At 40.8% G+C, this 25148-nt stretch overlaps 1 protein-coding gene across 3 annotated transcripts in view; it reads left to right on the top strand.

Annotated features, from left to right (window-relative positions):
- GPC3 (glypican 3) overlaps nucleotides 1-25148 on the top strand; it is a 511040-nt gene that overhangs the window by 374483 nt on the left and 111409 nt on the right. For all 3 annotated transcript variants that reach the window (XM_004379638.1, XM_004379637.1, XM_004379636.1), the window contains one exon: nucleotides 10777-10897. In XM_004379638.1, coding sequence (XP_004379695.1) covers nucleotides 10777-10897 — 121 coding nt within the window. The remainder of the gene's footprint in view (nucleotides 1-10776; nucleotides 10898-25148) is intronic.

The following is a 25148-nucleotide window of genomic DNA, read 5'->3' as shown; positions in this document are numbered from 1 at the left end:
AAAGTCTATGGGGCAGTTCTACTCTGTCCTATCGGGTCACTATGGGTAAGAATCCACAGAAAGGCAATGGTTTTGTTTTTTTTCTTTTTAGTATGCTCCCGGTTAAAATTTGCTCTCAAATGACACCACTGTGCCAACAATTATGAAAAGCATTTTTCTTTAAATACGTGCATAAATAAATAAGAAGCAAATTGTTGCTATCTTTATTAAGCATATTTACAAAACTCAGCTGGTTTCACCTTTGCTCTATTTTCCCGTTTGTTTATGTAAATTAAGACTGCTTCATGGATCGCAAAAAGAAAGTTTTCTTCGGCCTCTTAATAAGATGTTTTTTCTCCTCCCCTGTGTTTTAGTTTGCTTTTAAAGGTATTTATGCTCTTTAAATTATCCCATTTTTCCACAGTGTTTATTGCTGCCCGAGGACTTTCCGAGGAAACAATTTGATGTAACACTCAGTTTGGGTTAGGGGCACATGCAGTACTGCAATCTTTCCATAAGATGGCGCTATGAGAATGTGAGATCTATAACTTCTTTTTAGAAGTCTCTAACAAGGCAGCAGATTAAACTTCTGTGAAATCGAATATTGGGGGGGAGGGAGAATCAGTCCTAAGACTTGTTCTCAAACACTTGCCACCATTCCAGTGCCAAAAGGAAAAAAGAAAGTGAATTTTCTAGCAGCTCCCCTGGCCTAAATCAGTTCTAGCAGTGTTTAAAAAACAAACAAAAAAAAAAGTCGGCAACGTGCATTTGAGGGACCTCTTAAAGAAAAGGATTTCTTGTAATTGTGGGGGTTGTGGTACCAGCAATATGCGTTGTTAGAAAAGTCCTCATCTGGGTCTCAGTTTCTTCATCTTCACAACGAGTGGATTGGACCAGATGATCTCTTAAGAGCGCTTCCGTTTCGAATGCTCTGCCCTTGAATTCACTGATTTCCTTCCACTACACCATTGCGGCCTCAGCCAGCACCGACATGGGCAGAAAAGAACGCCCATTTTACGCTTGTTTGACTCTATTTCTCTTCTACAAGTGCTCTCTTTGCTTCAACTGTCCCCAGACAAGCATGCCCAGATGTCCTGTTTTAATTAGGTTCCTTTTCTCTTTATGGCTTTTGCACAGGTTCCCTTCCTTTTGCACAGCCCCCCCACCTCCCGCGCCCTGCCCCCCAATCCCTGCCTAGTCTGCTTGAACAGAAGCAAGTGCCCCTTTTGACTTCACAAACAGGGTTTTCTTAGCATTGTGGTCAGTCGTTTTTGTGCTAAACAGACATTGAACTGGGTGCAGAAAGGGGAAGACTCCCCCTGTAATGCTTAAAAGGTGAAACTTCTCACACCAGACATAACATGTCTAATTAAGAAAACATTCTATTTTGGAGTAGGAACTTTTCTCCATTTATTTTCCCTCCTTCACTGGCCAGTCTTCATTGCCAGAACCACGTCAAAGCTTCTGGAAAGAAGCCGTATTCAGAAAGAAGGGCCATTAGTTTAATTACAGGTAAGTGTCACTAAGTAGATAACCGTTGTGACCAACAGTGTCTCCATTCCTGACACACTCTGCGGACGAGGAGAACTGTGGCTGTGGTGGCTCGTCCTCATTCCAGGCCTGTCTGGAACCACGTAAACCCCTGGCACCGAGGGAGCCCATGGAAGTGAGAAGCTGGGTTAATTAATTAACACAAAGCTACAGAGACATCTTAACCGAGTCCCTCTGGGCTTGAAACTCGCAGTGCACATGTTACATGAAATTCCCCAGGAGCATATCATATAGGTCACATGGCTATAGCCAAGGTGATGAAGGCATTAAGCACAGTGCTGTGCGGCATTCGTTTTCCTATTGCCCATAAACCAAAACCAAACCCATGGCCATCATTCCAGCTCATAGTTGAGTGACCCCATAGATCAGAGTAGAACTGCCCTGTAGGGTTTCCAAGGCGGTAAATCTTTACAGAAGCAGACTGCCACATCTTTCTCCCATGGAGCGGCTGATGGGTTCAAACTGCCAACCTTAAAGTTAACAGCTGAGCAATTTAACCACTTTGGCACTAGGGCTCCTCCCTATTGCCCTTAGAGATTTCAGATCGCCTTTGCTGTATGTCTAGTGGCGAAGAGGTGGTGGTAGTGGATTATTTATTTCTCTAACTTCAACACCTTATCTCCCAAGAAGGGAAATATTTCACTGAATAGTGATACTATCAGATCTCTGTTTGGGAGAAGAAACTTCATACACAGGGCTTCCCCCAAGGGCTTTTAAAGGGCAAGCCCAGGAATCTGCTGAGTGGGTAAAGAGAGCAGGCATAGTTACCATTACAAGTAACTCTCCTACAGTGGAGCCGGCAGTGAGGAAATGTCAAATATTTTGTCAGCCTCAATTGTTTCTAAGGCAGCAGTATTAGTATAGTGATTAAGAACTTGGGCAGCTGGAGAGAGCTCACAAATGTCAAACTCTAGCTCTGCCATTGACTAGCTGTGTGACCTTGGGCAAACAATTTAACTTCTCTGTGCCTCAGTTTCCACATCTGCAAAAAATGGGCTGATAATCTTAGCAACTCCATGTGACTGAGTAGAACTGCTCCATAGGATTTTCTTGGACTGCCAAAAGAATGAACAAATCTGTCTTGGAAGAAGTACAGCCAGAATGCTCCTTAGAAGCGAGGATGGCGAGACTTCGGCTCATGTACCTTGGACATGTTATCAGGAGGGACCAGTCCCTGGAGAAGGACATCATACTTAGTAGAGAGTCAGCAATAAAAAGAGGAAGACCCTCAATGAGATGGATTGACACAGTGGCTGCAACAATGGGCTCAAACACAGCGATGATTGTGAGGGTGGCGCAGGACCAGACAGTGTTTCAGTCTGTTGTACACTGGCTTGCTATGAGTTAGAACTGACTTAATGGCACCTAACAACAACAATCTTTACGGAAGCAGATGACCAGGTCTTTCTCCCTCGGAGCCACTGGGTGGATTCAAGCTGCCATCTTTTCGCTTAGCAGCCAAGCGCTTAACCGTTGTGCCAGTAGGACTCCTTGTTAGGAAGGTAAGCGAGTTAATGCATGTTTTCTTTGTCCTAGGTGCTTTGGTGTCTGGCACCGGGAAAGCACTCAGTAACTGACAGCTATTATTACTTTAAGTACCATGAGGTGCTTTGGGTGATATAAAAATTTAGAACCAAACCAAGCCTCAGCCTTTAAAGAGCTCACAGATCGTATGAGCTGGCAAATAGAACACACGTAAAAGGACACTAGTAACTCAGGGCAGTACCCATAATACATTTAGATGCCAGGGCAGTGAGATGGGTATGAATTGAATTGGCTCAGGGCAGACCTCAATTCCCATCAGAAAAGTACTTTCGAGGTCGACATGGGAAGGCAGGCAAGAATGTGAATAACTTTTTTGCCTCTGTTTTGAAAGAGGGTACTAATAATCATGTGCATTCATAATCACATCCCTAACTGATATACTGTCCTTTGAAATAGGCTGTTTGAAGTTAACCTCTTTGAAGAATGGAAAACATAGATTGTTACTAGGTGACATCAAGTCGATTTCAACTCATAGCAACCCCATGTGACAGAGTACAACTGTCCTATACAGTTTTCTGGGCTGTAATCTTTATAGGAACAGATCACCAGGTCTTTCTCCCTCACAGCCTCTGGATGGGTTGGAACTGCCACTTTTTTGGTTAGCAGCCGAGCACTTAACTGTTGCACCACCAGGGCTCCTTGGAAAACATATCGGCTGTGTTGAACTGACCAAAGTAGAATTTATGACCTGGTGATAAACCACGTGAGGTTTGAAGGAACTCCTCAAGGGTGACAAAGTGGATCTTGGCCCAAAGATGTGTTCTGTCCTGAGAAATCACCACTAAGCCAGGGCTCTGGTGCTGGCCAACATAACTCTTACTGACAACAAGGATATCCCAGCGGCCCTGAGATACACACATCGGTTAGCCCCACTTCTAATTCTTATATTGTTTTTTGGCTTTGCTTTATCTTTTGCCTTTAAAAAATTTAGACGCTATATCAAATTTCACTCACTATAAATTATTATAAAGGTAAAAAGTGCTAGTGATAAAATGTAAAAGATATGTTGTTGTTGTTGGGAGCCATGGAGTCAATTCCCACTCATTGCAACCCCATGTAACAGAGTAGAGCTGCCCCACAGGGTTTTCTTGGCTGTAATTTTTTTTTTTTTTTGAAAGAAAATATTTATTTATTATTCTTTTCTTTTATTGTTGTAGTCTAAATGAAGTTTGCATTTCAAGTTAGTCTCCCATACAAAATTTTATACATACATTGTTATGTGACCCAAATTGCTCACCCCATTCTGCGACAGCACACGCCTTCTTTCAGTCCCTGATTTCCCATGTCCAATCAACCAGCTCCTAACGCTGCCTTCCCATCTCACCTGCACACAGAAGCTGCCCGTTTAGTCTCTTGTATCTACTTGACCTAAGAGGTACACTCCTCACAAGTATCACTTTATGTCCCACCGTCCAGGCCAATCCCTGTCTGAAGAGTTGGCCTCAGAAATTGTTTTAGTTCTGGGGTGATAGAGAATCCGGGGGCCATGCTTTCCAGGGTACCTCCAGTCTCAGTCAGACCATTAAGTCTGGTCTTCTTATTAGAATTTGAGTTCTGCACTCCACCTTTCTCCTGCTCCATCAGGGACTCTCTCTTGTGTTCCCTGTCGGGGCAGTCGTTGGTGGTTGCCGGACACCATCTATTCCTTCTGGTCTCAGGCTGATGAAGTCTCTGGTTTATGTGGCCCTTTCTTTCTCTTGGGCTAATACTTTTCTTGTGTCTTTGGTGTTCTTCATTCTCCTTTAGTCCAGGTGGTTGGGACCAATTGATGCATCTCAGATGGCCGCTTGCAAGCTTTTAAGACCCCAGACTTGGCTGTAATCTTGATGGAAGCAGATTGCCAGGTCTTTCTCCCGCAGAGCCTCTGGGTGGGTTTGAACTGCCAACCTTTCAGTTAGCAGTCAAGCGCTTAGCCATTTGCACCACCAGGGCTCCTTGTAAAAGATATAACCCATTGCCATCGAGTTTATTCCAACTCATAGCAACCTTATAGAACAGAGTAGAACTGCCCTGTAGGGTTTCCAAGGAGCAGCTGGTTGATTTGAACTACTGACCTTTTAGTTAGCAGCCAAGCTCTTAACCACTGTGCCACCAGGGTCCTCTAAAAAATATAGAAGGATATAAAAGAAGAAAGTAAAAGTCTTCCAACTAAAAATACTCATTGCTGTCAAGTCAACTGTGACTCATGGTGACCCCATGTGTTACAGAGTAGAACTGTGCTCATAGGGTTTTCTTTTCTTTCTTTCTTCCTTTTTTTTTTTTTGCTTTCTATAGGCTGGCTGTTTGGGTTGGGCTCAGCTGGGCAGTTCTTCTGGTCTCAGCTAGACTCACACATCTTTAGTCAGGTGCAAGTTTGGCTAAAGGTTGGCTAGACTAAGATTCCACATGTACCACATCCTCCAGCAGGCTGGCTGAGGTTTGTTCTCTTGGCAGCTGGGCAGGTCCCAAGAGAAAAATGGAAGCAAACTTAAGGCCTAAGTTTGGAACTGCCACATTATGACTTTCACCACATTCCATTAGTCAAAACCCATTATAAAATTAGCCCACACTTGAGAGGTAGAGTCCGTAGGGTTTTCAATGGCTGTAATCTTGCAGAATTAGATTGCCAGGCCTTTCTTCCATGGCACTGCTAGGTGGATTCGAACCATCAACCTTTCCATTAGCAGCCTAGTGCATTAACTCTTTGCAGCAACCAGGGACCTACCAACATCCCCCCATTCTCACTCACCAGAAGTAACTGCTGCTACCATTCTCTTAAGTATCCATCTAAAAATTTTCTGTGTATATTTGAACATATAGTAAAGTGTATGAGAGTAACGCATATGGAGACCCGTTTTTACAAGTGGACTCATACTGTACATTCTGTTCTGCTACTTGTATCTGCTATACTGCATCTTGGACCTGGTTCCATATCAATGATATAGATCTACTTTGTTCTTTTTAATGTCTGCATCGTATTCCATTATAACACTCATCGCTTTGAAAATTCGGCTCTATATTTTGTCTGGCTAAGGTGAAAAGGGAGTCCTTGGGTGATGCAAATGGTTAACACACTCTGATGCTAACTGAAAGGTTAGAGATTCAAGTCCACTCAGATGTGCCTCAGAAGAAAGGCCTGATGATCTACTTCTGAAAACTCAGCCATCGAAAATCCTATGGAACACGGTTCTACTCTGACAAACGTGGGGTTGCCATGAGTAGGAATTGACTCAATGTCAGTTTTAAGGTGAAAATAGAGAGGTGAGAAACAGAAAAAAAGATATTGGGGGTTGAGGTAGAGGTACTGAGACATGTAAAGGGATAGTGGAAACCCTGGTGGCGTAGTGGTTAAGAGCTCGGCTGCTAACCAAAAGGTCAGCAGTTCGAATCCACCAGGCGCTCCTTGGAAACCACATGGGGCAGTTCTACTCTGTCCTATAGGGTTGCTATGAGTTGGAATCCACTCGACGCAACGGGTTTAAAGGGATAGTGCAAGAAACACAGAAAGTTTTAAAATGATGCCACTAAATTTTATCAACCAGAGTCATAAATTGGACTAGTACTTTTAGTTTCTGCTTTGCAGAGTAAATGAAATAAAGGCAAGTTTTTGGTCTAAGCCACAGTCCAGCTCTTCCCCAACACTTTTGTAACCAGAAACCATGCTTAATTTACTAGAGTTCTTTAAGGATTTAAATAGCACATGGATATAGTGGAACAGTGGATGTTATTTTGACTTTCAAAAAGCTTTGGCAAGCTTTTAAACCAAAAGCTGTTTTTAAAAAAATTGAGTCACCATGGAATTGGGGAGCAGTGTTTAGTCCTAGCTCCTTATCCACGGCTTGGAGATAAGAAACAAAGAATCAAGTTAAGGGGGCACTTTTTTGAATGGCAGAAAACAGTCAAGTGGGGCTGCAAGGATCAGCTGTGGAACTAACTTGATCTTATATTTATAAATGATTTGGAAGAGGGAGTACAGGGCAAAATTGCTAAGTTGGCATATGCCTTTAAGCTCTTCCAATGAGGATAATAAGCTCCAGGAAGGCGTTTGTTTGATAAGGAGTGGGCATAAAAAGTGGCCGGCAAGCTTTGATATGAGCAAGTCCAAGAGCAAGTTTCTATGTTCAAGAGCAAGTTTCAGAGTCTCTTCTGACATCCATTTTGGTCTTTTCTTTCTTTCCTGTCTTTTTAATGACTTTTGCTTTCTTCGTGCATGATGTCCTTGATGTCATTCCACAACTCGTCTGGTCTTTGGTCATTAGTGTTCAGCGCGTCCAATCTATTCTTGAGATGGTCTCTAAATTCAAGTGGGATATACTCAAGGTTGTACTTTGGTTCTCGTGGACTTGTTCTAATTTTCTTCAGGTTCCACTTGAACTTGCATATGAGCAATTGATGGTCTGTTCCACAGTCGGCCCTTGACCTTGTTCTGACTGATGATATCGAGCTTTTCCATCGTTTCTTTCCATAGATGCAGTTGATTTGATTCCTGTGTTTTCTATCCATTGAGGTCTATGTATATAGTCGCTGTTTATGTTTTAAGAAAATGTATATGCAATGAATAAGTCATTGGTCTTGCAAAATTCTGTCATGCTATTTCCAGCATCATTTCCAGCACCAAGGCCATATTTTCCAACTACCCGATCCTTTTTCTTTGTTTCCAACTTTCACATTCCAATCACTAGTAATTATCAATGCATCTTGAGTGCATGTTTGATCAATTTCATGCTGCAGAAATTGGTAAAAATCTTCCATTTCTTCATCTTTGACATTGGTGGTTGGTGCGTAAATTTGAGTAATAGTCGTATTAACTGGTCTTCCTTGTAGGCATATGGATATTATCCTATCACTGACAGTGTCATACTTCAGGATAAATCTTGAAGTGTTCATTTTGATTCATATAAGTAGGGTCATACAATATTTGTTCTTCTGCGTATGACTTACTTCACTCAACATAATGTTTTCAAGTTTCATTCATGTTGTAGCTTGGAAAAGGATTTCATGTCTCTTTATGGCTGAGTAATTTCTTCACTGATTAACTTCTAAAGTTAAATAAGCTAAAAGTGTTTGGCTACCACTTGAGAAGAAATGCAATAAGATGTGTTCTTCAGCTTTCTTACTACAAAACGTTTGCCTTCTCAGGGGATGACTTTAAATTATCAAAGTCAGTAAGTAGATCTACTGACCTCCTCTGCTGCCATGCATGCTTTTCAAAGCATGTCCTTAATCTCGGCAGATATGGTATGTCATGAAAGGGGACACCTCAAAGAGTCAGATCAGTATCTTCTGAAGTTGTGAAATTTTCAGTCATAAAGAGATAATGAGGTCTGCCCTATCCATCTCACAGGGCGGTTGAGAAGCTTAAATGAGATGAGTGTTAAGAAAGCACTTTGTAAGGTGTGGTGCAAAAACATGGTAGTATGAATTCTTTATTGCACTTCATAATTTGGGATTATAGCTATGAATTGATTCAATTCCAGGAATTTATCTTTTGTGAATAATAATATAAATAATCTTGCAAATATGCAAAGATCTGTGTACAGTAATTAATATTAGTTATTTATTGCATTTCACAATTCAGGATTATAAATTGATTCAGTTCTAGGAATTTATCTGTTATAAATAATCCTGCAATATGCAAATATCTGTGTACAAAGATGTTCTTTGCAGCTTTGTTTATAATAGCAAAATAATAGAAGTAACTCAATTGTTTCTGGTAAGGGGCTGTATAAATAAATTATGATATCACCATACGGAAGAATAAGAAAGAAGCAATTCTGTACGCTCGGACATGAAAATATGTCCAAGATATATATTTTAAGTGATAAAATGTTGCAACTCAGTATGAATTATATGATTCCAATTTTGGTTAAAATTAGGTATTAGTATATGCATAAGAAAACCCATAGAAGAATATACAGTCATGTGTCACTTAATGTCCACCATATGTTCTGTGAAACAGAACTTTGTGTAATTTGGATGTTGTGCAAACACCACATTACTTAGCAAAGTATATACGCTTCCTCAGCCTCTGACCCCCTCTGCAGTCCTCCCAAGTCAGTGACCTCTCCCAGATGCCACTCCAATCCCTCTTCTCTAGCCCCAGATCCTCTACTCCATGCCCTTTCCTAAGCCCTCCTGCAGTCCCTGCCTCTTGGTCCCTTCCCTAGCACACCCACCTTCCCAAGCCCTGAGCTCTGCATCCCTCCGGAGCCCAGCTGCGCTAACCCAATTCGGCATGGCAGCCACTCAACAGTTCAGCCTGACTTGTTGAGGTTCACTGATCTCCAATGACTTGTCCCCGCATCTGCATGGGATTGCCTACCTCCTCTTCCCTTCCTCCTTCCTCTACCCCTTTCTTTCTGGGTCCAGATAAGCAGCATATATACTTAGCCATATGCACCGTATATACTTAGCAAGGCTATATGGGACCATAGACATATATGCTGTCGGACATTGCCTGAATATATGTTATGTGGTGTGCACAACTATGTATCAATTGTTAACCTTGGTTCTTTTGGTTCTTTCTTGGAGGGACAGGATGATGGGGAAAATTTTACTTTGTGTTTTGTTTCTGTATTGTTTGAATTGTTTACACTGAGTGTTATTATTTTTGTAATATAAAAATATGAATAAAAGAAATACGAACTCACCCTTAACCCTGACTACCTTATTATAATTGAAAACAAACAAAAATTGTATAAAGAGAGGACAAAAGACCTATGAATCTTCCTATTTCTTTAAGAAAGCGTTCCATTATCAGGATCAGGAGAGACCCCCACCGCCCCCGCCACACAAAAAAGCTCAGAAAACTTTTTCCTCTTTGGTAGTAGTGTTCTGATATTTCTACATGATGAAAGAGAAAGAGAGAAATTGCATCTGTTTTTTCTTTGTTTGTTTTGCTTTGCAAGATGGGGAATAACTCTAATGTAGCAGTCTGGAACCATGGGTGCCGCAAAGAAACAACCTCAGTGGTAAAATTCTGTCCCACTCGAAGTCAGCAAAACCCCATACTGAAAGGCAGAATTGCCCAAGATTGTTAATATTCTTCCTTCCCATAATGGTGAGGTTGTCCATAGATACTTGAAACTTCAATTCTGAAGTAAGGCCTTTGGCTTATCCTGGGGGAGCACATTACAACCTTTCCTTGAGCTGTTGTTCTCTCTTCTCGTGGAGAGCACAGAGGGAAGCTGACAGGCATAATTTACGCGGCAAATGGCTTGGGAAAGTCTTCTGAAAAGAAACCCAGCTCCACAGCCTGCAGGAAGTAGTGGGAGGAGGAGGATGAGGAGGCAAAGAACATGTAAGAGCCTTTCTCCTTCCAATGTATAGAAAGCACACTGAGGTTAAGGTTATTTGTGTATGCTACACTGGCCAAGATCCTGACCCTCCCCTAGCATGCTCTTATCACTCTGCATTGTCATTGGCTCTTCTTCTTCTAGATGCCCCACTAGACTGAGAGCACAATAAAGGCAGAGACCTTGCCTATCGTGTTCATTCTTGTATCAGTAACACCTAGAAAAAAATGTTTTAATATTTGTTGACTGTTGAATGGTCTCTACTGCAAATAGAACCCATCTGGAATGGTCTGCTTTCCCACCATGGGGTCATCCCATGGTTTAAAAGGCTTGTCGTCAGCTGGGTCATCAGTGCCAAATACAGTCACCTTTCACTTTGCTTGGGACTCTCTTGTAACAAAGCTTTTCTTTACCTTCACCTTTCTAGATACAGCCAAAAGGCGGCAAGGAATGGAATGAAGAATCAGTTCAACCTCCATGAGCTGAAAATGAAGGGCCCTGAGCCGGTGGTCAGTCAAATTATCGACAAACTGAAGCACATTAACCAGGTATGTAGTATAGCCAACAAAAATGGAAATGGCAGAAAGTGAGGATGGAGGTTTCCCACTGTTGAGACTGTAGTCCTGGGGCTTTTGGAGAGGCAACTATTTTTAATTTTCTTCAAAGATTCCCTATGCTAAAAGGGACTTCTAACCCTCTTCTTCCATCCCACTTTTAAATTATAAGGACAATATTGCAATATTAAAGAATAAGGGGAAAATAATTCTCACATTCCCACTACTCTCTACCTACTGTTTTCATTTTTACATGTTCTGTTCTAGTATTTGTCCAGAAAAACACACTCAGACTTTACATAATTGGAAGTGCACAAGTGAGTCCTAATCCTTAAAATTAATACTGTATTGGAAATACTTTTCCATGTTTCTGCAACTCTTCGTATTAATCCTTTTTCATGGCTACATAATATTCCATCAAGTATTCGTCGTCTTTCATTTAATCAGTCTGCTTTTGATAGACATTCAGGTGACTTCACATTTTTACCATCATAATTAAAGCAATGTCTTATTGGATAGTGCTTTCTCCTGATCTTAAATCATTTTTTTTTGTAAGATACTGGGGCTATTGGGTCAAAGGATATGCACATTTTAATGTATGTTTCCAAATTGCTTCCTAATGGGGATGTTTTGGTTTTTACTGCCACTAGCAAAATACAAGAGGACCCGCTTCACTGCACCCTTGCCAGCTTCTGACTCACTGCCATGCACAGAGACACCCAGAGTTCCTTGACCTGTACACATATTTTCTCCTCTCATAAGGCATTTAGTAACTAAGACGTAAATAGAAGTTAGTTGTAGCATCTGCTTGTGATTGTTTTGTGGCAACAATAAATGCCTCCAAAAATGCCACCATATGCCAGAGTGACATTGTTCTTGCCTCAGGATCCAATGATGGTAGGGTCCTAGCACCGCTGACTTCTATTTGTAGGTTAGGAAGAGCTTAGTGATGCTGAAATCCTTATGCAAGGACAGAGATATCTGTATTAAGACATTGACATGATTTCATTTTTTCATACGAAGTTCAGCAGTGACATTTTTGTGGTTTTAGAAAATATTTGGAAGGACTTTCTAATAGCGGTATATTTCACTGCAAATTGCCTTGTGAACATATTTACAACCTGCTTGGGTGTAGTTCCTCCAGTGCCTAATAAAGTGCTCTGCACTCAGTGAGCAGTCAATAAATAGGTGATACTGCTGCTGAGCACATGATAACGATGGTATCTATGTAAAGACCATTCCTTCTGAGAACGTATCACCTCACAAAGTTCTATCAAGTCTTGTTAGATACATTATGATGACTTGAAAAGGCATCTCTGAAGGCTTCAGAGCACAGACAATATAAACTACTTACTGCTTAACTGAGGGCGTGGTTTGCTTCACCTGGGGACAATGGCAGTATTTGACTGCATGTCTCCAAATCATTTCAAATCAGACTTGTCTAGGTGGCTCCACTCAGCTAGTTAGACCCCAGCACTGGTGTAGCTGAAATCTCAGGGTCTATCACTGCACCCCTAATCTTAATGAGGAATAGTGTCAACAGTTCTCTTTGGTCAACAAACCTTAAGGAGTACCTACTATGTGCTCGGAAACCCTGGTGGTGTAGTGGTTGAGAGCTACAGCTGCTAACCAAAATGTCGGCAGTTTAAATCCACCAGGCACTCCTTGGAAACCCTATAGGACAGTTCTGCTCTGTCCTATAGGGTCACTGTGAGTTGGAATCAACTTCACAGCAACAGGTTTGGTTTTGGGCTTTCTATGTGCTTAGCCAGTTGTTAAGGACTTTGGGATTCAAAAGAAGTCTAATCTGCTTTTTTCAGAGCCTCTTTGGGTGGGAAGAGGTAGTGCAAGCATAGGAAATAGTTCAATAAAGATAAAAGAGGCAGCCTATGTGAAAAGCCCAAAGAGTGATGCTACCCATCAGCTCTGTGGTGGTTTACTTATGCCTCTGCTGGTATAGGCTAGTGCAAGAAGGGTTCCAGGGAGGGGCAAGTGTCAAGATCTGCTATCAACAATGAGTAGAGTTTGAGTAGGTGAGGACATGCAAGGGAATGGCAATCATAAGAAAGGTCAGACAGAGACCTATGGATGGATACCATCCTGGAAAAAGAGCTCCAAAAAAGGGACATGGGCTTCTATGCGATCCAGCAGTCACTAGAAATATTTATAGCAAGTCCTTTTAGCAAAGACTTGGTGTGTTTCATATTAATAATGTGGGAGATTATGTGGTATAGTGGAAAGAATATGGGCTTTGGCTCCAGATGGATCAGAATTCAATTCTGGATCTTCCTAGGTGTCTTAGTCATTTAGTGCTGCTGTAACATTCTACATTCTAGTAGGCTACAAGTCCAAATTCAGGGTGTCAGCTCCAGGAGAAGGCTTTCTCTCTCTGTCAGCTCTGGGGGAAGGTCCTTGTGATTCATAGTCTTCCCTTGGTCTGGAAACATCTCAGCGCAGGAGCCTCAGCTCCAAAGGACACGTTCTGTTCCTGTCGCTGTTTTCTTGGTGGTATAAGGTCCCCATGTTTCTCTGCTCGCTTCTCTCTTTTATATCTCAAAAGAGATTGGCTTAAGACACTTTCTAATCTTGTAGATCTCATCGATATAACTGCCACTAATCCATCTTATTACATCATAGAGGTAGGATTTACAACACATAGAGAAATCACATCAAATGATGAAATGGTAGACAATCATACAATACTGGGAATCATGACCTAGCCAAGCTGACAGATATTTTTGGGAGACACAATTCAAACCATGACACTAGGTATATAACTTTGTGCAAATCATCTAACCTCTTTGAGCTTTGGTTCTCTCATCTATAGTATATAGAGATATCAAAACCACCCTTGTAAGTCTTTTGTAAGGATTAGAAATTTATTTTCTGTGTGTGTGTGTGTGTGTGTGTGTGTGTGTAGCCCTGTTGGCGCGATGGTTAAGAGCTATGGCTGGTAACCAAAAGGTCGGCAGTTCAAATCCATCAGCCACTCCTTGGAAATCCAATGGGGCAGTTCTACTCTGTACTATAGGGTCACTATGAGTCAGAATTGACTCTACAGCAATGAGTATTTTTTTGAGTTTTATATATATGTATATAATTATGTATTATATATAATTGCATGTGCATGACAGGCACTTAATAAACTTCTATTATGATTATATTCAGAATTTTCTCTATAGACAGGACTTGAGTTTGAAAGGGAGCAGTATTCCAGCACTTTTTGCCAGTTAAATTCTGCTCCCCAAGTTTTGTATGTGCGCAAACCCCTTTGATGCATTGTTCCTTTTCTCTCCCATATTGTTCCCTTCTTTTCCTTTCCTCTAACTTCCAGTAACAAAAGCTGAAACCAGATCATAGATAGGTACATAGAGTCAGAGTCAGAAAGATTACCATTACAATTCCTTTCTCCTACCTTTGGTCCAGAAATATGAACATTTTCCATTCTCTTACAAATACCATTGAGCAAACAACTAATTCTCATTGATAGACCAGTTTGACCTGTTTAAGTTGAGCTGTTAAAATTGATTGGACTCCAAACACCCACATTGCTTCTCTTTTCTTATCTGTGTTGCTTTAAATGGCAAAAACACATTTTTTTCAGACCTTAAAGAAAATTCCTGTTTTGGCCATGATTCAATCTGAAAGTGAGACATTGTGGAGAAGTCGTAAAGAATAATGTTATGCTGATAATGATAATGCTAATGTTATATTTGTATAGTATTTAACCATATTTCAAAATGATTTCTTGTCCTAAAAGTCTAACTACTTAGGAAAAACAAATCCAACTGTGAATTTTATAAGATATATTCATGTCACAGACTCATGGTTTTCAAGAGTTCATTGTTGCTCTTGGACGTTATCTCATCCTCATTGTCCCCTCAGAGGTAAGTGATTAAATAATGTTTGTCCCTGTTTATAGCTAGGGAAACTGAGGCAGAGAGCCATTAAAAGCTGTATGGACATGCTGCCAAAACCAGTGAGTTCAGTTGAAAATTCAGTCAATCATCCCGATGTTGTTTCCTATACACTGCCAAACATCTGGATTCACTGAATGCCTGACAAAATTGACCTAACGTTTTGGTGATGGGGAGGTAGAATCAAGTGAACTCACCCAAGTTTACATATAAGTCAGTGGTGAATCGGGAGTGGAGCGTTATTTTCCTAAGCCCCTTGCTTGGTGCTTCATTCATTAAACTATAGCAGGATGCTCCTCCTCCATCTATATCTGCAAAACAGAGATACTTCTCTCTGTCTATGTATGTATGCATGTGTGTCCATCCAGATGGACTGTAGCTTGGCCGTTTATGAGTACATCCCCACATAGCTCTTCACTTTCTTCCGTGGAAGTTCTCAGCTGCCTCCTTTTAGGGTGTGGTTGCTGTTGATAGCACTGGAAATAATATACTCACTAAGGGAATAAAGTAACATTATTTCCATATTGACAGCCTTATGGTGTAACCTTGAGGTTCAGGGTCAGGCCCAGGCCCCTTTCCTGGGAAGGCCTGCAGGTGTGGAATGTCCTCCCCTCCTCCTTCAAGCCAGAGTTCATGTGTAACATTCCCACGATTGGAAACGAGGACTTTTTTATTTCCTTTTCAGTTTCTAGTAATTTGTGCGAGGATTTATTGTCTGTTATTAGGAAAGGAATTGAACTCTTCTAAGTCCTCAGTGTCAGTCCTGGAATTTGCTGGAGCACATTGCTTTTCTTTTAACCAAGTTTTGTTTGGGTTAGTGTCATTCTGCTCCAAGGCTCCTGCATGGAGAGAAGCCCCAACAAATACCAAGAACGGTCACAGCACATTCTTACCCATATGCTACTTACTGTGGGCCACTTATCCTGTGGGTTTTGTTGGTAACATTTTTTTCTCCCTTTAAGAGTAGCTATGTAGTTAGTGTTAATTTAGTAGTCCCTAGATTGCTACAGAAGTTATCGTTCCCAAGGAAAATTTAGCTGTTGATTGTCTTTTTCCTCATTTTCAGTTCAGGTTCAAATGAAATTCCAGAAATTGTTTTCCTGCCCGTTGTAAACAGCTGAAGCCAGAGCATCAATACCTGCCCATTTGGTGTCAGAGCTTTTCATTCAAAGTCGGATAAAGTCTTATCTGTTTGGGATGGCTGAAATGTCCTGCTGAATGGTGGGGGAGTGAACGAGATGGGCTCTTAAGATTCCTTCCAGTCGTGTGATTCTGTGATTTGTGGCTCAAGGTCAGGCTTTAACCCAGCACCCTCTTGTGAACAAGTCCTGTGACTTTATTCTCTGCTCTGCCACTCTTTAAAACACCCTGTTCCCAGGTCACCCCTTTCCACTTTGTAACCCCTCCTCTTTTCAGAAATCTTCAGAAATCCTTCCCTTCCCACCAGTCTCCCAGCCTGGGCAGATGGACCTTAAACCTGCTCCCTACCCAATTCTTCTGCTCTTCTGCCTTGTTCTCATTAGGCTATGAAAACATGAAACTATAAAAACAGGTTTGCATTTATCACCTCTAAGTTCCCCCATCCAGGGCCAGATATGTGGCCTATCTTTGGATCATGTTAGCCACGGGACTCCATACGAATGATCATAATTCCGCCATATATTTGTAGAGCCCACTTTAGTTTGTAAAACTCTCTCATGGGCATTATCTAAATTGATTTTCACAAGAGCTCTGAGAGGAAGGCAAGGCGGGCATTATTGCTTACATTTACCAGGTAAGGAAACTGAGGGTACTAGAAGATTATAGTGACTCACTTATAATAAGTGGTAGAGCTAGACCTAGAGCCCAGGGCTCCTGCTTTCATTCTCTGTGTGCTTTCCTTCTCCTATAAAGGCACAGCACGCCTGTTAGCAGGATCTATATATAAAAGATGTGCAGAACTACAGATAGCAGACACTACTTACTTTGTGCTCTAACAGTTTCCCAGTCTCCACTACAGTAATGTCTATGGCCTGAAGCTCTCAAATCAGCAGCAAAGAAAGTTGAAGCATATCATTTACCAAATCTGAATTGGAAAGATTCTTAGAAAACTAACCACCTCCTTGTAGGGTGGGAAAACCGAAGTACTTTGTGGCATGGGTTTGAGTTATAGACAGCAGACAACTTTCTGTTATCTATCATTAATTCCTAAGATAACATAAAATTGTCAAAGACAAGTTCAAAATGTAGAGCAGACAACAGACTATCCTCACTTCCATTCCCCTCTATAAGCACCTGGAAAGTATTTGTAAGATTCTTGACAGACTACTCTGGTATGATGAAAAGACACAAACCTTGGAAATAGAAAGTTAAATTTTAATATGTTAATTAGTAAAGTTAATAAGTGCCAGAGAAGAACTCAGGACATTCCTTAGCATGTGATTTTTTTTTAAAAAACTCTTTTAAATGAATCTCAGGCATGATAGAAAACACTCCAAGTAACCTGTTTTCATAGTCTTCTCACATTAAAACCAGCGAAAGTTGTAAAAGCAGTGGCCTCGTCCAGTGGTTGCTAGAAAAGCGAACATTGATCTAAAATTTCAAAATAAAAGGAGAAACCTTTTGAGTCAAATTTAAATAAAAGACCTTTCTGAATGGAATTATGTCCCAGTCTCTGTCACACTTCTTCACATACAAATAGCGTGGCAGAACCCTGGTAATTGCCATTTCCATATGGAGCCAGAATGTGTGTGTGTGTGAAAGGCAGAGTATCTACAATGGCATGTTAACAAGAGCCAATGAATGACTTCTGAGTCACAAAAGGACAATGTGAGTTAGTCTTTAAATACTAGACTGAGACTCTGTGGAGCTAAACATGATTTCATGAAGTTAAAGAGAATTAGCAGATACATTCCAAAACACATTTATCATTTAAAAATCTTCTGTCATTTTGCTTAATAGCCTTAAAAATAATTACAATGTCTAGTGGCTTTGGGGAGCATGTGCTTTTACTATCTTAATTACTACGTACAGTTTAATAACATTGCACCGCAAAGAATTCCCAAGTATTTCATATTAAAGTTCTCGAAAATGAACTATTTGCTATATGTAGACTATACGGGATTAAAGGTACTTAAATTGGGTCCTGTATTTTTGTTGTTGCATATTAAACTAAATTACTCCAAAATGGAAGATGAGTCAGGAGTGACGAGCCAAAATGTTGATTCAGCAAAGAAGGGAAATACATTCTCTTTTCATTACAGTATTGGACTCGTTCGTAAGTTTTTCTTTTCTTTTTTTTAATTAGAAGCATTGTAAGTATTAACTATGGAAAGACAACGTCTCCATATCAAAAGGGAATTCTATCAAATTATACAGGCTACTAGGTTTACAAAATTAGAAATATATTTCTAAACTATCTATGAAATCCATAGGGTCTCATATTCTATTTAAATTTACCTGCTGTACAAATGCAAAAACACTGCTTTTTACAAATGAATACAAACAATGGCTCCCTACCCCCATAAAACTTTATTATATGCAGTACATGCATATGTTCATATTTAATACTGTTTGAGAAATTCCAAGATATCTTGTATCTTGCCTTTGGACTGTAAAGTCCTTAAGTTTGGGGTCATGCATATAATTCTTGGTTTCCTATAGCACTATCGTATCCAGAGAAGAAACTCCATATATATAATTTTGTTAATGTATCAGTTGACTCAAAGGACTCAACCTTTGCAGCCCTCAGTTTATTTCTGAATTTAGATTCAATTCAAGGCATTTTTCACATTCAAAGCTAACCAGTTTCTGTGCTAAAAGGCAAATGGCAGGATTACACAAGTGCAGGGTTATAGCTCGCAGGAGCCTTTAGGTCACAGGATGCAATCCTCTGATTTTACAGATGAGGAAACTGAAAGCCAAGAGAGGGAAATGACTTGTCCAAAGTCATACCACCAGTAAATGACAGAGCTGGGACTGGGAAATGAACAGATCAATACTCGGTAGTGCCATTGCTGTGTTTCCAAAGGCTCTTGTATAATGCAAATACGCTTGCAAATATGCAGGCACATTTTCTTGTACAGTACTCCTGATCATAGCAGAAGCCCGTGCTTAAGCAGTTCATCTTTGGAACAACAGCTGTGCAGCATGAGGCCTGACCTTGCTAATTATTTATCCCTTACTATGGATATTAACAGGTGTTTGGTCATAAGTACACCTCAGTGCCCACTACCTCATTAAACCCATCGAGCAATGGTTGCACCTGGGGCAGGGGTGGGGCTACTGGGCTCACTGAACCACAAACAGGCAGAGTCATCAGGACCTGTTGTCTGTGGCCTTAGACCCACCCACAGAGTCTGACTTGAGCACCTGTCCACATTCAGGGTCCACCATGCTTTTACTCTCAGGCTCTGGATTTCTGCCCCTCCGCCTTCCTGGACACCTTATAATCACTTATCTGGTGCCTCCTCCCTCCTTCCAGAATGGCAAAATTCGCATTATGTTAGTCAGTGGGCTTATGTGCCAGTTAGCTCAGCTGTTTAGGTTCGATCCCATATGAGCCATTCATTCATTTGAGCATTCATTCTATAAATATACTGAATACTTCAATGTACAAGGCAGTCACAGACTACCCTCCAGTCTCCATCAGCTACCTCCTAAAAAGAATTGTTTTATCAAAATGGGGACCATATGGGAGAGTGGGACTAGCTTGGTGGAACCATTATTCCTGTTGGAAGTGATAGCTCAAGGCCCGTCCGTGTTCTACTGCTAGTGAGCCAAGTGTCTTGTTTGAAGCTGAAGACCAAGGCATGTAGATTTTCTTTGTCCATGCCCTTAGGATTCTGACAAAGTCCAATGAGAAGGAAAGATTGAGCTCTTATGTTTTGAACTAGCTTGTCTCTACAGAGCAGGCATTCTTGACCCTTGATGGCAGTTCCATGTAAATTGGCCCAACCAAATGTATGGTCTCAGTGCTGTATGCCCATGGTTATTTACGGCTTAACCTTCAAGTGTAAACTTACTTGACACATGGCCAAGGATGTTTCCACATTCTTTGTGGGCTCAATGTTGGTACTTAACAAAGGTAAAATGATAATAATGGGGTCAGTTCTATATCCCTAACTATAGGCTTTCCTTAGATAGCAACCACAATGATTTTACATAGCAACCATTCAATGGAGTGTCTCCAGCAGAGTTCTAATTAATGTCCAAATTGAAAATTACATTATTGTTCCTATGCACTAGATATTTTACCAGATAATTTCTTGATAGCTTTAAAATATGATCTTTCTTATTTTCTTTTCTTTGTTTAATAAGTTGATCTAGACATTATTTTCTTCATTATCCATATTTTGCTAGGTCATCATCTCTCAGAGTAATATCTATTCTGTATTATGGGCAAGCAGTTCACAGGACCAGAAAAGCTTGGAGAATTGATGTCGTGGTCGGTTACAAATAATGAGGCCCCAGTTCAGGTCACTTACATCCCAGGCTACTAGGGAGTCTGATGGTTATTATCATGATACCACTGTTAGCAAATTTTGAGGCATTACAGAGGATAGAAGAGGAGTCGAAGGACTGGAGATAAGCACAATTTCTTTACCCTCACCTTCAAAAAGGGGTGGGAATTGGATTGTAGAAACCACAAACCAGGGAGCCCAGTATTACACCTTAGCAAAGTTCTAGACTAGCTTCTTGGAGAGTGTGATTACTAGGAGCCACTGTGGGTTCACTCAGAACAAATCAGGCCAGTTTACTGTGTGTGTGTGTGTGTGTGTGTGTGTGTACGTGCATGTACATGCCTTATTAGATTAGAGGAATAGTACAGATATGGTGTGTTTGGATTTAAGCAAGGTATTTGACAGAGATTCCCATGAATTTTTTTAAACAAGCAACAAGAAATATTGACTATGTGATCATACAGTTCGGTGAATTTTATAGCTGATTAACCATCATACCTGAAGAATGCTTTCTTAACGTACCAATATCATCCTACAGAGAATCTTTAGCTGTTTGATTTCTACTTGACCCTTGTTGCCTCAAGTCTTTACCAGTGACTTAACTGAAGATAAAGAAGGCATATTTCTAGTATTTATTTGATGGCACACAGCCAGGTGGGGTTAGCTAATACTTGGATAGCACAATCAGGATCGATAAATATATCTGCAGGTTGAAATGGCAGGAGAAAATGAGCAAAGTGAAACGTTACTGGGATCAATGGAAAATATCACATGTAGATTCACAAACACGACTGTATAATCACGATAGGGGAAGCTCAACTTAGCAGACACGTTTGTTTTTAGTTATGGTGGAAACAGCAATGAGGAGCAACGAAACCTTCCCTGACCCACAAGAATATCCCCAAATGTACTTAGCAGCTCTTTGGATGTTGTGGCCATTTTTGTCTGCTTTACTCCTTCCCTAATTTCCTGGAGGGGAGGGATTATATATGTACATGTATGTTGGGGTTGAGCCCTTGTGGCGTAGTGGTTAAGAGCTCGGCTGCTAACCAAAAAGATCAGCAGTTCGAATCCACCAGCCACTCCTTGGAAACTCCATGGGACAGTTCTGCTCTGTCCTATAGGGTTGCTATGAGTCGGAATCGACTCAGTGGCAACAGGTTTGGTTTTTGGTATGTTGGGGTGGAGGAGGGAGGGGCGTAGAATTGAGTGGGTAGGGAAATACTATCTATCCTATTTAAAGGTTGGAGTCCTGGGTGATGCAAATGGTTAACACACTTGACTGCTAACCTAAAGGCTGGAGATTCGATTCTGCCAAGAGGTGCCTGGGAAGAAAGACCTGGTGATCTACTTCTGAAAAGTCAGCCATTGAAAACCCTAAGGAACACAGTTCTACTCTGACACACATGGGGTCGCCATGATTTCCAATCACCTTGTTGGCAACAGTTCTGTTCTTTTTTTTTTTTTAATTTTAGTTTGGATGGTTAAGGGGACTGTTCTGGGATTATAATATTCACTTCTCTGCATGAGTTATTCAACCAGTACTACTTGTTTTAGTTGTAAAGCCTTTTTGGTGTGTGATTTAGAGTCATGGTGAGAAATTTGAGAGGTTCAGCACTATAATAATCTAGTTTAGGGAAAAGAACACAAACTTTAGAGCCAAATAGATCTATGTTTAACTCCGAGATATATCACTTTGTAGTTGCTTGACTGAGGCCAAATTATTTAACCTCTCTGTATTCAAGCTGCCTAATCTCTGAAATGGAGATACTACCATCTATCTTTTTTTTTTTGTAATTGTGGTAGTTTAAATGAGGTTTACATTTCAAGCTGGTCTCCCATACAAAAATGTATACGTACATTGTTATGTGACCCTAATTGCTCTCCCCATACTGTGAGAGCACACTCCTCCTTTCCACCCCTGCTTCTCCATGTCCATTCAACCAGCTCCTAAGGCTCTCTGCCTTCCCATCTCACCTCCGGACAGAAGCTGCCCATTTAGTCTCTTGTATCTACTTGAGCTAAGAGGCACACTCCTCATGAGCATCACTTTATGTCCCACAGTCCAGTCCAATCCCTGTCTGAAGAGTTGGCCTCGGAAATTGTTTGAGTTCTGGGCTGATAGAGAATCCAGGGTCCATGCTTTCCGGGGTACCTCCAGTCTCAGTCAGACCATTAAGTCTGGTCTTCTTACTAGAATTTGAGTTCTGCACCCCACCTTTGTCCTGCTCCATCTGGGACTTGCTGTTGTGTTCCCTGTCAGGGTGGTCATTGGTGGTAGCCAGGCACCATCTAGTCCTTCTGATCTCAGGCTGATGAAGCTCTGGTTTATGTGGCCCTTTCTGTCTCTTGGGCTACTACTTTCCTTGTGTCTGTGGTGTTCTTCATTCACCTTTACTTCCGGTGGTTGGGGCCAGTTGATGCATCTTAGATGGCCGCTTGCAAGCTTTTAAGACCCCAGACGCCACTCACCAAAGTAGGATGCACAACATTTTCTTAACAAGCTTTGTTATGCCAATTGACCTAGATGTCCCCTGAAAGCATGATCCCCAGACCCCTACCCCTGCTACTCTGTCCCTCAAACTGTTTGATTGTATTCAGGAAACTTCTTAGCTTTGTTTAGTGCAGTTGTGCTGACTTCCCCTGTAGTGTGTGCTGTCCTTCCCTTCACCTAAGATAATAATGTCTACTATCTAGTTAGTGAATAACCCTAACCCTCCCTCCCCACCCTCATAACCACCAAAGAACATTGTCTTCTGTGTTTAAAGCTTTTCTTGAGTTCTTATAATAGTGGTCTTATACAATATTTGTCCTTCTGTGACTGACTAAATTCACTCAGCATAATGGCCTCCAGATTCTTCCATATTATAAGATGTTTCACGGCTTCATCATTCTTTACCGTTGTGTAGTATTCCGTTGTGTGGATATACCATAATTTGTTTATCCATTCGTCCGTTGATGGGCACCTAGGTTGCTTCCATCTCTTTGCTATTGTGAACAGTGCTGCAGTGAACATGGGTGTGCATGTATCTGTTCGTGTGACAGCTCTTATTTCTCTAGGATATATTCCAAGGAGCGGGATAGCTGGATTGTATGGTACTTCTATTTCTAGCTTTTTAAGGAAGCACCAAATCGATTTCCAAAGTGGTTGTACCATTTTACATTCCCACCAACAGTGTATAAGTGTTCCAGTCTCTCCACAACCTCTCCAGCATTTATTATTTTGTGTTTTTTGAATCAATGCTAGCCTTGTGGGGTGAGATGATATCTCATTTTAGTTTTGATCTGCATTTCTCTAATGGTTAATGATCGTGAGCATTTCCTCGTGTGTCTGTTAGCAGCCTGAATATCTTCTTTGGCAAAGTGCCTGCTCATATCTTTTGCCCATTTTTTAATTGGGTTATTTGTCTTTTTGTTGTTGAGGTTTTGTAGTATCTTGTAGATTTTAGAGATTAGACGCTGATCGGATTTGTCGTAGCCAAAAATTTTTTCCCAGTCTATAGGTTGTCTTTTGACTCTTTTGGTGAAGTCTTTTGATGAGCATAAGTGTTTGATTTTTAGGAGCTCCCAATTATATAGTCTCTCTTCTGGTGCTTGTGCTTTGTTACTTATGGTTCGTATTGTGTTTATGCCATGTATTAGGGCTTCTAGCGTTGTCCCTGTTTTTTCTTCCATGATCTTTATCGTTTTTGATTTTATATTTAGGCCTTTGATTCATTTTGAGTTAGTTTTTGTGCCTGGTGTGATGTATGGGTCTTGTTTCAGTTTTTTGCAGATGGATATCCAGTTATGCCGGCACCATTTGTTAAAGAGACTGTCTTTTCCCCAATTAACAGACTGTGGGCCTTTGTCAAATATCAGCTGCTCATAGGTGGATGAATTTACGTCTGGATTCTCAACTCTGTTCTATTGGTCTATGTATCTGTTGTTGTACCAGTACCAGGCTGTTTTGACTACCGTGGCGGTATAATAGGTTTTAAAATCAGGTAGTGTGAGGCCTCCCACTTGTGTTCTTCTTGAGTAATGCTTTACTTATTCGGGGCCTCTTCCCTTTCCATATGAAGTTGGTGATTTTTTTCTCCATCTCTTTAAAAAATGACATAGGAATTTGGATCAGGATTCCATTGTATCTGTAGATCACTTTGGGCAGAATTGACATTTTCACAATGTTGAGTCTTCCTATCCATGAGCAAGGTATATTTTTCCACTTATGCAGGTCTCTTTTGATTTCTTGCAGTAGTGTCTTGTAGTTTTCATTGTATAGGTCTTTTACGTCTCTGCTTAGATTTATTCCTAAGTATTTTATCTTCTTGGGGCTATTGTAAATGGTATTGATTTGGTGATTTCCATTCTGAGGTTCTCTTTGTTGGTGTAAAGGAATCCAGCTGATTGTTGTATGTTTATCTTATATCCTGAAACTTTGCTGAAATCTTCTATTAGTTCCGGTAGTTTTCTTGTGGATTCTTTGGGGTTTTCTGTGTAGATGATTCATATCATCTGCAAATAGAGATATTTTGACTTCTTCCCTACCAATTTGGATATGCTTTATTTCTTTTTCTAGCCTAATTACTCTGGCTAGGACCTCCAGCACAATGTTGAATAAGAGTTGTGATAAAAGGCATCCTTGTCTGGTTCCCATTCTCAACGGGAATGCTTTCAAAGTCTCTCCATTTAGGATGATGTTGGCTGTTGGCTTTGTATAAATGACCTTAATTATACTGAGGAATTTCCCTTCTATTTCTATTTTGTTGAGAGTTTTTATCATGAATTGGTGTTGGACTATGTCAAATGCCTTTTTGGCATCAACTGATAAGATCATGTGGTTCTTGTCTTTTGCTTTATTTATGTGATGGATTATATTGATTGTTTTTCTAATGTTGAACCATC

This window comes from Trichechus manatus, unplaced genomic scaffold (assembly GCF_000243295.1).
Source record: "Trichechus manatus latirostris isolate Lorelei unplaced genomic scaffold, TriManLat1.0 scaffold00066, whole genome shotgun sequence".
Taxonomy (NCBI): domain Eukaryota; kingdom Metazoa; phylum Chordata; class Mammalia; order Sirenia; family Trichechidae; genus Trichechus; species Trichechus manatus.
The sequence above is the reverse complement of the archived record's forward strand: the minus strand, read 5'-3'. Positions and strand labels throughout refer to the sequence as shown.